This window comes from Sinohyriopsis cumingii, chromosome 1 (assembly GCF_028554795.1).
Source record: "Sinohyriopsis cumingii isolate HCF-2022 chromosome 1, ASM2855479v2, whole genome shotgun sequence".
NCBI lineage: Eukaryota > Metazoa > Mollusca > Bivalvia > Unionida > Unionidae > Sinohyriopsis > Sinohyriopsis cumingii.
In genome coordinates, this window is record NC_142961.1 from 64,176,112 (window position 1) to 64,188,165 (window position 12,054).

At 36.1% G+C, this 12,054-nt stretch overlaps 1 protein-coding gene across 1 annotated transcript in view; it reads right to left on the reverse strand.

Annotated features, from left to right (window-relative positions):
• LOC149807001 (protein YIPF1-like) overlaps positions 1-12,054 on the reverse strand; it is a 31,841-nt gene continuing 19,787 nt past the window's right edge. The window contains exon 7 of the mRNA XM_089960546.1: positions 1-4,356. Coding sequence (XP_089816672.1) covers positions 4,174-4,356 — 183 coding nt within the window. The 3' untranslated portion in view covers positions 1-4,173. The remainder of the gene's footprint in view (positions 4,357-12,054) is intronic.

The window sequence follows — 12,054 nt, forward strand, 5'->3', positions numbered from 1 at the left end:
TTGTTCCTCATAAGTCTTTAATTCCCATAGAAAGAAAGAAAAGATGCACAAAAGAAATAGGTTATTCATAGAAATAAAGATGGCAAACATATTTTTCACAAGGCATTTTAAGTTATGTGTATAAGACATATTTAAATGCAAGTCATTTCTAATAAATATTAGTAAAAATATAACAAATACAATACTAAAGTAATTAAAAAAATCAGTAATGCTTTCAGATGTCTTCCCCTTGAAAAATGTTTAATATATTTAGCATTTAATTTCAATGATCCATACTTGCTGGTAATTATTGTTGGCAAAATTTTCAGGGCAATCTCATGCAGTTCTGAGTGAAATTTTCATCCACTTCTAGCGACATTCCATGAGTGTGATTTGAAGTTTTTATTTCCTTGACTTTCAGCCTCCCTGATACTTGATGCATTAAAAGCCAAACAAAATGCAAAAGACTTTCACAGCAATTTTTGGTATGAGAATTTCCCAAGTAGTCACCATATTGTCCGTTAAAAATACTGATGTGCCTGATTATTAAACATAGCAGAAACTGGCTTGACCTAGCTCCTGTTCAGCATTAGCCCATCATAATCCATATGGATTAGCTAACATCTTCCCTCATAATTCCTCTCTTTCTCTAACAAATTTTCTCTCTAAATAAAATTTCGGATTGATTGTTAAACTGAGAATTACTGCATGTTCTTTTGTCCTAAAATTTGACCTTAATACCATTTATTCATCCTCCAAAAACGTTTTATACCAGCAAACAAAATAAAAAAAACCTTAAATTTTCCATCACCAAATATGTTTTGATATGAACTATGAAAATTTTCATTGCCATTGGAGATTATGTAAGTTGTAAATACCAAAATAGCCTCTAAGTAACCAATGAAACAATACTATCAAACTGAAACAATGTCATCAATTTTGTCATTATGTATCCACAAAGTAGAAAAAGTTTCTCAAAGACCTGATAAATTTCCCATGATTAGTTGAGTTTGAAATAAAGTTCTACAGAAAAATGAATTTTATGCAAAGATAATTTATTGCCCAGAATTTTTCTCAACAGAATTAATATTAGAATTAAAACCCAAGATCATTCCATGGTTTGCCATGGCATGCAGGCCTTTTATTACAATCTGCCCCCACCCCAGAGTCAAGGGTCTTGACTCCAAACATTTTAAAGATACAATGCATCTTCCTGCTGTAATTTTATTTACGAAATTTTGGTAAAAGAATGTTCAAAAACGTCTCTGTAACTGATATTTTTGTATACTGGACCTCTGAGCCTCTTTTAGAAATTCTAGGGGAGAAAGCCATTTTACTTCAGTTTTTGATGAGTACCTGACAGGTAACATTTGTACAACACTTGGTGAATTTCCACCCTGCAGATTGGGAGGAATCAGAATTACAGACAGACAGATTTCAAAAGATTTATAAATAAAGACAACACAAAGCTTAAAAATAATAAATAGTGTACATGTAATTTTTCATGATATTAATGACTGTATAGCATCTATATTTAGCTGGGGTTTAATTCTCATGATATTGATGAAAAATACTAAGGGTAGGTGTTAATTATGCAATAAGCCCATACCTGAAACCAACAATGTGTACTTTAATCAAAAGGGTGATAAACCGTTAGCTAGGGACCAGATACACCTGCCAACTTCAATGAGGCAGCCCATCAAACATGTCTCAATTGGCAAACAACAATGAGTGAAGTACAACGACAATATGAAGACCATATATGAATCTGAAGTTTTTAATCAATTAAATTTTGGGTCCACCCTATGGAGGGAATTAGGTCTAATAGTTACTCCCAGTCTTGTCATTGCCACTTCAATAACCTGAGAATTCCAGGTTGACATTGGTTTGCACGGAGCCAATGTCCAGATCCCCTTCTCCCGCCTTCACTCTATGCTATTGCTGTTTACATACAAAGTCAACTTTCGTATCACGTATTAGACAAGAGAGCAATCTACACAGTTCCTTCTCTACAGTATTGTTTTGTAATCAATGTTAGTCATGATTTAGTAGCTATTTGCATCTACAAGAATCTCATCAAAGAGTCATAAGTGAAGCTCCAGTGTCGAGTGTTTTAGGGATACAGTGGTCCCCCTCTTATATGGCCACCTCTTCTGCACAGAGAAAGTGACCTTATCAGAAAGGTGGTCTTTCCAGTGGAGGACTATATTTGTGAATAGTACATTATGTGTATGTAGTAAGAAAGCTACAAATAACTTCAAATCATTCAACATCTTCATTTAAAAGTAACATTCATTTCTAAAAGGTTCTTCTTGTCTTAAGAAAAGACTTATTTCAAGTGAACATACATTAAGCATGAAATATGAGTAGGGTATTGTTGACACATGCAGCGCAAAATCATTAAAAAAGTATTTTTTTAAATCTTGATATAAACATCACGTGGTATTTAGAATCATTTCTCTTTCCATTAAGTCCACTTTTCTAATGCTGCAGAATATTCTCCTTATCTATTACGATGTTGTTTATTTGTCTTTCCATTATCAATTTTTAAAAAAAAGATTTCTTTAACTCTACCCATTGTTGTTGAGTCAAAAACCTTTTAGATTTTCTTCTAAAGTTAGAGTATTCCATTTATGAGAATAAATCTTAAAATTTTATGATGATTTATTCCTATGTTGATATCTGTAATGTAATTTAATTATGTAGATGAAAGTTTTGTATGGTAGAAGAAATTCCTTGTTTGTTAACGAAGTGATACATGTACTGACACGATTTTTCAGTCATGGTACCATGTTTTTTTAAGGTTCATTTCTTTTTGTGTTTGAATCCACAAAAGCTATATTTAGCAAATTTTACCACATTATGATCTTGACAATTACCTCCAATCATAATCATCAAAGAGAAGAACTCTACAGCTGTGTGAAACCCTAAACTCTATCACAACATTGTTGAGTGCATTTCCTGTAAACATAGATAATGATATAATATTAACCATAGCATACATGTCATAATGTACTGTAGCCAATACTTCTCAGTAATGACATCGGGAAACAGACATTGGTAGAGATAATCAAATTAATTTCTGTACTGTATGAATTAAATATTAGTTTTTAACACATAGTTGATAAAATGTGGCCACTCGTAAAGGCTAAATTTGATATTTTTGGCCTAAAATGATGGCTTCATCAGAGGGGTGGCCTCCCACAATAGGTACGTTTGCACACATTATCAGTGCAGAGAAAATTTGATGTAGCCGCTGGTGAGGTGGGTTATATAAGAGGAGAACTACTAAAAAATTAAATGAATGAGTCAAATATTCATATTTTTACAGTAGGAAATCAGGACTTCCACTATAAGTATTCTTAATAGTCAGAGACACTTATTTTCAAGGTTAGTATCTAAGTCAGTTATAAAGCATCCATGCACATTCAAAATGAGAAAAAATTTCTATTTTCATAAAAGTCTGATCACTCTTTCTTTTGATACCATTCAATTCAAGGAGTTAAAACAATAATATTTTATCATCAATGTTCCTGACTCCTATTTTCAAGTGCTGAAAAGTCACACAGACACACACATACAAGCACATCTGATTCACCGTCTGTTTCTTTTTCTCTAACAACAGGAAGAACAATGAGTTGACTAAATGAACAGAGACAGCCATGTTCATCAAATATTTAAAAAAATACTTCTCTCAGCTGCAAGATAAGTTCAAAGATTCTGCAATCACATACATCAAAATTAGTCAATAAATTTCAAAGCCTTTTTATTGGATATTGTTGTTTACATAATGATAAACATACTATGATACATTTTTTAAACTTAAAATTTTTTACTCCTGATATACAAAGTTTGACCATTCAAATTCACCTAATTTTGACCTGGGGGTCCCCAATTTCACAGAAATGGTTAACACATTTATTTAATTTTAAATTTAAAAAAAATCTTCATGGGCTTTCCTTTAACATCTCTGTTAAAACAGAAATGCATGAAAAATTGATGAACAGAGATTTAGGAATGTATCCTTTCATTCTCCACATGACTCCCAGTTGTTTTCTGGGTAAAAAGATCTTGATACAATTCTGAACTGCAGCATCACAAAAGTCATGTGTATTTTTGAACACAACACAATTTGTCCTGTATGTATCCCTCTTCACTCCTCATCTGAAGTAGAGTGTTTGTGATCTCACAAAGTTAAATTGATAATTTACTGCGGCTTTCTCCTGTAATGTTAGCTTTAGTGGGCATGTTGGTCACAGTCTGATTTGTTGATTTTAGCATCTCTGATGATAAAGCATTTTGGGTTGTTGTCACAGGGGATACTGGAACGAATGGTGCTGCTGTAGTTGATGGTGCAGGGGAATGGAAAAAGTAAAGCTGAAAAATTTCAGATATTCTATCATTAAAACCTTGTCACAATATACTTTATTACATGTACCACAATATGATCAATAATTACATAGCCAGTCTCTACAAAACTTTTAGAAGTCTCCAGCAACCAGTGTAAACATTAAAAATCAAATTCAGTGAATATTTGTCCCCTGTCTACTGTGGTGAGGTTACCAAAAGCACGTGATACTAAAATATTGCTGTGACCCATGTGACGGAGCTTTAGATTTTCTAGGCAGACAAAGAAAGTTGCAAATTTTCATGTCTCTATCCCCAAGAATATTTGGGTAAACAAAAACCACTGAAAAGAATTTGACCAAACTTGTGAGCCAGTTTGCCTATTAAAGTAGAGGTATGATGCAGACAATTGAGATTCACTGGTTTAAGGCTATGCAAAGTTTTCCTCTCTGAAAAACAAATTTAAAACAGAACAAAACAAATAATTTTAAAATACAGGAACCAGTTATAAAAATTAGCAAAATAATTCTTCCATGGAATTAAACTGACTAAGTCATGCTGAGGAAAAAATATGGAACAGAAATAACATCAAGTAGATAAAATAAATTATGGATAAGATTAGTTCGGAAAAGAGTAGAGTGTGTAAAATCTTGTGGACGAATTGGCTGTATTGTGCCAACTGGCTTTACTCTCATCGCCCATTTTGGGAACGAATTTACTATATTGTGCCTTTTGGGCACAACATCGTCTAGTGGGCACAGCCTAACCAAATCAGTTACTGTTTGTACATTTCTTAAGTACACCAATAACCTTCAGCAGGTCACTTTATGCACTGCTGAACCAAACCTAATAAAGGTTACTAAACACTTTAAAATGGTATTACCTTATTAAAGTACCTGAGAGATTTGTTGTTTTTAATATTGTCACAAATTTACTTACTAAAATAATTAAAAAAACCACTTGGCTTAAAAGAAAATCCAGAAAAACCAGTTTCTTCGAAAATACTTACCCAATCATAATACCTGAAAAGAACTACCACTACCTTGCAGATCCATCCCCTCCCAGATACTACTTTTAGCTAAGGGAGCTAAAAGTTGCTTGCCAACCTATTTGGTGGTCTAGCAGAGTGATCTCCCTGTACATATAAGACTTGGTGGAACAGTGTAATATCCCAGTTATTACTGAAGCAGAGGGCACGCTCGGTATGGATGTAACTGCTGGGAGGCTGGATGTGTATTATTATTGGGTAAGTATTTTCAAAGAAACATATTTTACTAGGAAAAATTGGTTTCTTCTTCCATTATGTTACCCAATCATAATACCTTAGGAGAATATGTAAGAGGTGGAAGGAGGTACATCCCCTTATCTTGGAGATACCATCTCTGGTCCCCTAAGGTATTGAGACAGCTTCCAGGTAGCCAGACTGGAGAAAACTCCGTCTGTTGGGGCGCAGCTTCAAAAGGGAAAAAAATGTCCAGATTGGTAACAAGGGCTATCATGATGTGTTGGAGCTAACTCATTGATGTTATTGCTGAATATTGTCCAGGTAACCTGAGGTTATCACCATATAAATGATCCAGGCATGCGCCATTACTCGATTCATCAGATAACGGAAGACCCCAGGAACGACGTGGAGCCTCCATGGGGGTGAATTGAATAGAGATATATGATGTAGGCAAATCGCAGGAATGTTCTGGGAGCCTTAGGAATAGAGATACGAAGGTATGTGCCGCCTAAACCCACAGTGATGGCAAAGTCTTTCTTGATGATATTGTTCAAAATGTGCTGTGGTGTTTCCAGTGGGAACCAAGGGGAGTGGATAAATGGACTGAGGGTGCTTAGGCCAATGACCAGATGAAGAGAGTTGTTTGCTGTTGGGACCAAGAAAAAGGTGTGGAACGAATGATAGAACCCTCTTGGTGTTATATCCGCATGGTACGCGATTGGTAGAGCTTCGATAGGATGGCTTTCAGAGGTTCGTGTCCTATGAGTGGCCCTTGGGTCCTTTTGTTGAGTCCCCTTACTATCCCTGTATCAACACTGTGGTTGCAGAAGGAAAAGAATCTTGTTTCCTTGATGGCTTGTTAGTGTACTTCATCCATCGGGACTTAAGGAAGCAGACAAAGGCAGTGCTCTAAGCTTGAGACTCTCTTCCATGCATGCACTGAGGTGTTCTGAGTGGGAGAAGAGAAGCTATATTTTGTTGGTTGGAAGATAGCCAGAAAGAACAAAAGTCCAACAATGAAGTGTCAATAAAGGCCATCCGATCCATATATTTGGAATGAGGCTATGTCATCCCCAACACAGCAAGATCACTGTCAATGCTGGGGTTCCAAATGAAAAGCTGGTGGAAGAGTAAATGTTAGAACCATCAATAAAATGATGACGAAGGTGGGTCTGAAAGTCTGTAGCTCTCCCTTTAGACTGTGAATGCAACTCAAGTCAGAACTTTCCATTCACTGAAGATCAACAGATGCTGGAGCGCTGATGCATGTTGTTGATGGAGTCAGAGGAAAAATGTCCTCAATGGAGGCTTGGAAGGCAGAATCTTCCCATGCCCTTGTGTTAGGTAAAATAGATGAAGGTACTGTGAGAACAAGCAATATTATCTTGATTGTGTGAAGTGAGGCTACAGTCCTATGCGATGCCCTGAATTAGGTACTGTCACTTCAAGAAAGTCGCTGAGTAAAGAGGCTCTTCTAGTGGCCGAGTGTAGAGAAACTGCAAAGCGACATATGTTGAGGTGCAAGGATCTACTCGTGGTATCATGAGGTGTTATGAGTTAGACTGGTCCCTGCACATGTCGGCAAAAGTTGGGTTTGACGTACTGGAAGCCCGGGCTGTTATTGATTGATGTTTGGCCCTTCATGATCTCTAGTATATGTCCTGGGCTGGTCACAACGGAAATACCCATCAGTGTGAGGAGGATATCATTAGGATCATCAGTTTGGGGCAGGTTATGGTATATCTGATCCATGTAACCTGTCCGTATGTCTGCTGAATGAGAGGGAACTTGGCTGTTTGTTAGCTTTGTCCTATTATATAGGAGGAATCAAGTGGGACCCCAAGGAGGCAAGGTAGGAGGAGTTAAAAAATGATGAGTCCTGTGGTGGTTACTTGGATGCCGGAAGTTGTTTCCAAGCATGTCAATGTCTAATGCCTTGTGGCTAACGGGTAAGTTAAATTATCTTCCTTGTACCCAGAAAGATTCAAACTGAGGAAAAAATCATCATGCAGAATGGTGATGTTTTTGGTCTGAGCTGTATGTTTTTTTGCGCTTTGCCTATAGTTCTAATCTGTAAGACAAAATAGAGCAAAACATAAACAGTAGCCGAGCACCTGCCTTAGAATGCAATGTCCATGCAGAGCTAAATCATTAAAAGGGTGACCCAGAAATTGGTAAGTCTAATAAGGTAAGGAAGCATACAGGTAAAATATAATGATAATACAACCCGTTTATAAAACTGTGTGTCTGCACATTTTATGTCTGAATACCATGTGGGTGCAGAGCTATACAAAATGATGGTTACCTGGAAAAAATGACTGCCAATGATTTCAATGACAATGTTTACCTGTAGGGAAGGTCAAGGATGGACTGTACAGGTAGAATCACTGAAGCATGGTGTTCCAAGGCTGAAAATACTGTGGTAAAAGAACTCCCTTTTATATACAAGAAAGGATGGAATTACACATAAATAAGGGGTTCTTCAGAGCATAAAGACATGCACACATGTAAATAATGTAGCCCGAACCTAACAAGTGCAAGCGACAAAGTGCTCGATTAGTATGATTAAAGTTTATGTGCAGGAGGTGACAGAATAAACCATGCATAGAGCGCTGATCTGAACTTGTCTGACCAGAAAGGAAGAAATACAGAAATCTACCAGAGTGTCTACATTACACACAAAAAACCTTCGCATGAAAGGGAACTAAGGCACTGTTATTAAGACATACACAGTAGGTACGACAAAATCCATTATGAGACAGTACTTGTAGGAAAAATGCCCAGAGACCATCCATATAAGTAAATTACATTAAAGCTGGTGCCCGGATGCTACGAAAGCCTTGGACAGAAACTTGCCAATATGTACCTGCTTGTAAAGGAATTAAACATATATAGGAGTTATAATAGCACTAGAGATTTGCATGTATAAAATAAGCAATGAATGAACTGACTGTGAAGTTGCTTAGGCTCCACATGCAAGTACTTAAATGTGTGATGATGACGAAGTGAGGCAACTTGTAAAGGCAAATGTTCGTCGTGATAGAAAGTGAGAAAAAGTTGGAAATATAGATGGAGTCTAGTTTCTGTGGAAGTGAAAAGCTACTCCAGCTTGTAGTGATATATCTTCCATGTAGCTTCGGACTTTTGCAAGGGCTCTCAAGATGAGAGCATGCTTCTTGGCATGAGTGGAAGTAATAACTGGATATGTGTACACTGTTCCGTAAAGGCTTATATGTAAGGGGAGATCACTCTGCCCAACCACCAAATAGGTCGGCAGACAACTTTTAGCTCCCAGGGCTGGATTTGTGAGGCAGTGGTAGTTATCCTAAGGTATTATGATTGGGTAATGTATTCAAAGATGAAAATTGGTAGTAGATGTGGGATGATCTGATGGTGGGGACTGATTCAACACTTTTCTGGTCTCAAGCCTAATGTATTAACCATTAAGCCACCATGTATCTCAGTGGTTCCAAGAAATGGCTCCAGTGGGATAAGGACAGACCTAGGAATCTGCTGATTGCACAAGTTTTCTCCCCATGTGCTGCCAAGTAAGAGTATATACACTTTAAGGTAGGGTCAGGAACAGTTTCTAAGTTATAACCCAGGGACTAGTCACATGTGGGCAGGTATAAACCCAAAGGTCAAGGTTAGTTGCATAAATGATTCCCTTTTCATGCCAAAAAAGTGTATGACTGACTTTTCATGCCAATACAATGTATTTTTTTTATTATTTATTTTACACAAAAATAAATACTTTTGCATAAAAACAAATACTTGTCAGAAAAGAAACGTATATATTTAACTCAGTATTTGAAAACAAATGAAAAATCCTAGCTCTGGCAAACAAACCCAGGCATACGGTATTAGATTATCCCATAAGTAATACAGTAAAGTAACCACACTTTACCTGTACATTACTGAATGCAAACAACATTACTTGCCTTGTTTCATTTATTTTTTTATTCTACATAAAGCAAAATAATCAGACATGTTTTAATCTCATATTTATCTAGCCTAAAAACGAAGAACCAACAGTAACTGACAACGTAGAAAACAAAGTGCTCCAAACTTTGCTTTCCATTCCGGTTGAAATATGTATATGAGATTACATTCACAAGCTGGTGTATCTTCAATTTTGCTTTTGTTTAATATTTTATCTTAAAAGTTGTTTGAGGTTCAGTGATGAACCATGGGATACTTACATTTCTCTATCTGACAGTATCTCTTGTATCACAGTTAAAGTCACTTAGCTTTTAGTGTTTTTAGTAACGGTGGCCATCTGACAGATTTTCATGCATGGAAGCTTTCTGCAAAATTTGGTCAAATTTAGTTGAATGGTTTTTAGATATAAAAAAGGCCCTTTAAAGGTTTTTCTGTTTTGGCGTAATTTGAACAAATTTGAAAGAACTTCATGCAAAGCTGTTTTCTGTCAAATTTGGGCAATTCTGTTTAGCAGCTATTTTAGAAGTTGTTGCTTAAAGGGTTTTTATGTTTTAGTATTGGTGGCAATATTTGATGGTTGATTAGCATCGTCTGAAAAGATTTGAAACAGCATCATGCCAGTATGCTGTCCAATTTGGTCAATTTGTGTTGAATGGTTTTTGAGAAGAACTTGTAAATAGCAATTATGAACAGTTGGATGACAGAGAATGGACAATATCATAAGTTCATTTTGGCTGGACCCCAAATGTGGAATGCAATACATCTTCTACTGACAATATACAGTGTTTCTTAAGAGACCATCCCATCTACCAACAGAAAGTGGTCTCATAACAGTTCAAGATGTTCAACTGGGTTTATGAAAGAAAAATACCAGACAATGACAGTGTATGTATTACTTATTTACAGCTATTGTTAAAGTACTAAATGCATTTATCGCAGAATAACTATATACAGTAATAAAGATATATGCCTACATTTAGAGATATTCACCAATAATATAAATGGATTAACTCATTAAACCCATAACACAGCCAACATACAATAGTGGACAGAAAATGAGATCTCTACTGTGGCACTTTTGGCTTGGTGCTTGTAACACCAATTAAGCAACAAACAAACCTTTACAATTTTACAATGACTTGAGAATTAATTTATCCAGAAAACACCAGCTCAGGTATCTTTTTAAGAGACAAAAATCTCATTCATCCCAGGCATTGCATTTTACCTCCAAAGACAAACAATGTACTAGTCAGTGTGCTGGGTTTTTAAAAAAGAAATAAGACAAACCTCAGAATACATCCACCAGTGCCTCCCTTAAAGACGGAATAGTTAATTGAAGTAATGTACTTCTGCAGTACCATGGCATTTATTATAATGTACTATTGTCTGGTTTATGGTTAGAAGCATATGACAGGTTGAAGAAAACCAGCTGCCAATTTATACTTGACATGTACCCTTCATCTTGAAGACTGGACAACCAATGTAATAAAAAAAAAAATCTTCTAATGATGATATAAAAATTCATCATGTTTCATCTTTTGATCTGTAACAGATCAGAATTTACAGACCAAAACTGAAAGTGTGATGGAAAATTTAAAATACTAAACTGTGACCTTGACCTTTTAGATGTGAACATGACCTAACACGTTATGCAATATACCTTCTAGTTTCAGTCATTAACCTCAAACTGCTGTAAAACAGAAAGTGTGATGACAAATTTAAAATACTGAGTCATGACCTTTACTTGGAAAACAGGACACCCAATGTGGATCATGTCACACCTATTAATGCTGATGTACACATTCCTTAATGTCAAATAAAATGTATACAGGCAAAAAGTAATAAAAACCAGCAAAAGGTGAAATATAGTCACTCTGAGTTTAGTGTCATAGTAAAAAAGATGCAGACCATTATCATGTTTCATGATTCTAACATGTGCAGTGTCTGAGAAATGAACATTAAAAGACGAAATGTAACCAAAGTCAGTGACAGATAAAATATGGACCATGTACTACTTTTGTTGTTGTTGTTGTTGTTGTAGGGTTTAATGCCATTTTTCAGCACACGATAGGCCATACATAGCGGCCAGTATTAATGGTGGAGGAAGAACCTGGGAAAACCCCGGAAAGAACCACCTACCCATGAGAAGCTACTGGCAAGCTTTCTCACATACCCACGCTGGCTGAATCCGAGACTCGAACCCATGCAGACAGAGGTGAGATGATAGTGATCAGTAATGTACAGCGCTTTAGACCACTCGGGGCCCCTGTACTACTTTTGTAATGACTGCATAGTTTTCAACAAGATGCATACATAAATCTATTTGTTCATGAACCAAACATGGAAACTTAAGGAAGAAAATATGACATATAGGTCACAGTGACCTTCTTTTGTGTGGAATACTAGGGATGAATACAACCATATACTCTGATGATTCTAGCATGAACAATGCTTGAGAAATAAACTTGAAATACAATTGTATTCAAGTCAGTGAAGTGTGAAATATGTCAGCAACTAACTTTTATGATGAGGGTGATCACGACTCTGGTGACCTAGTGGTT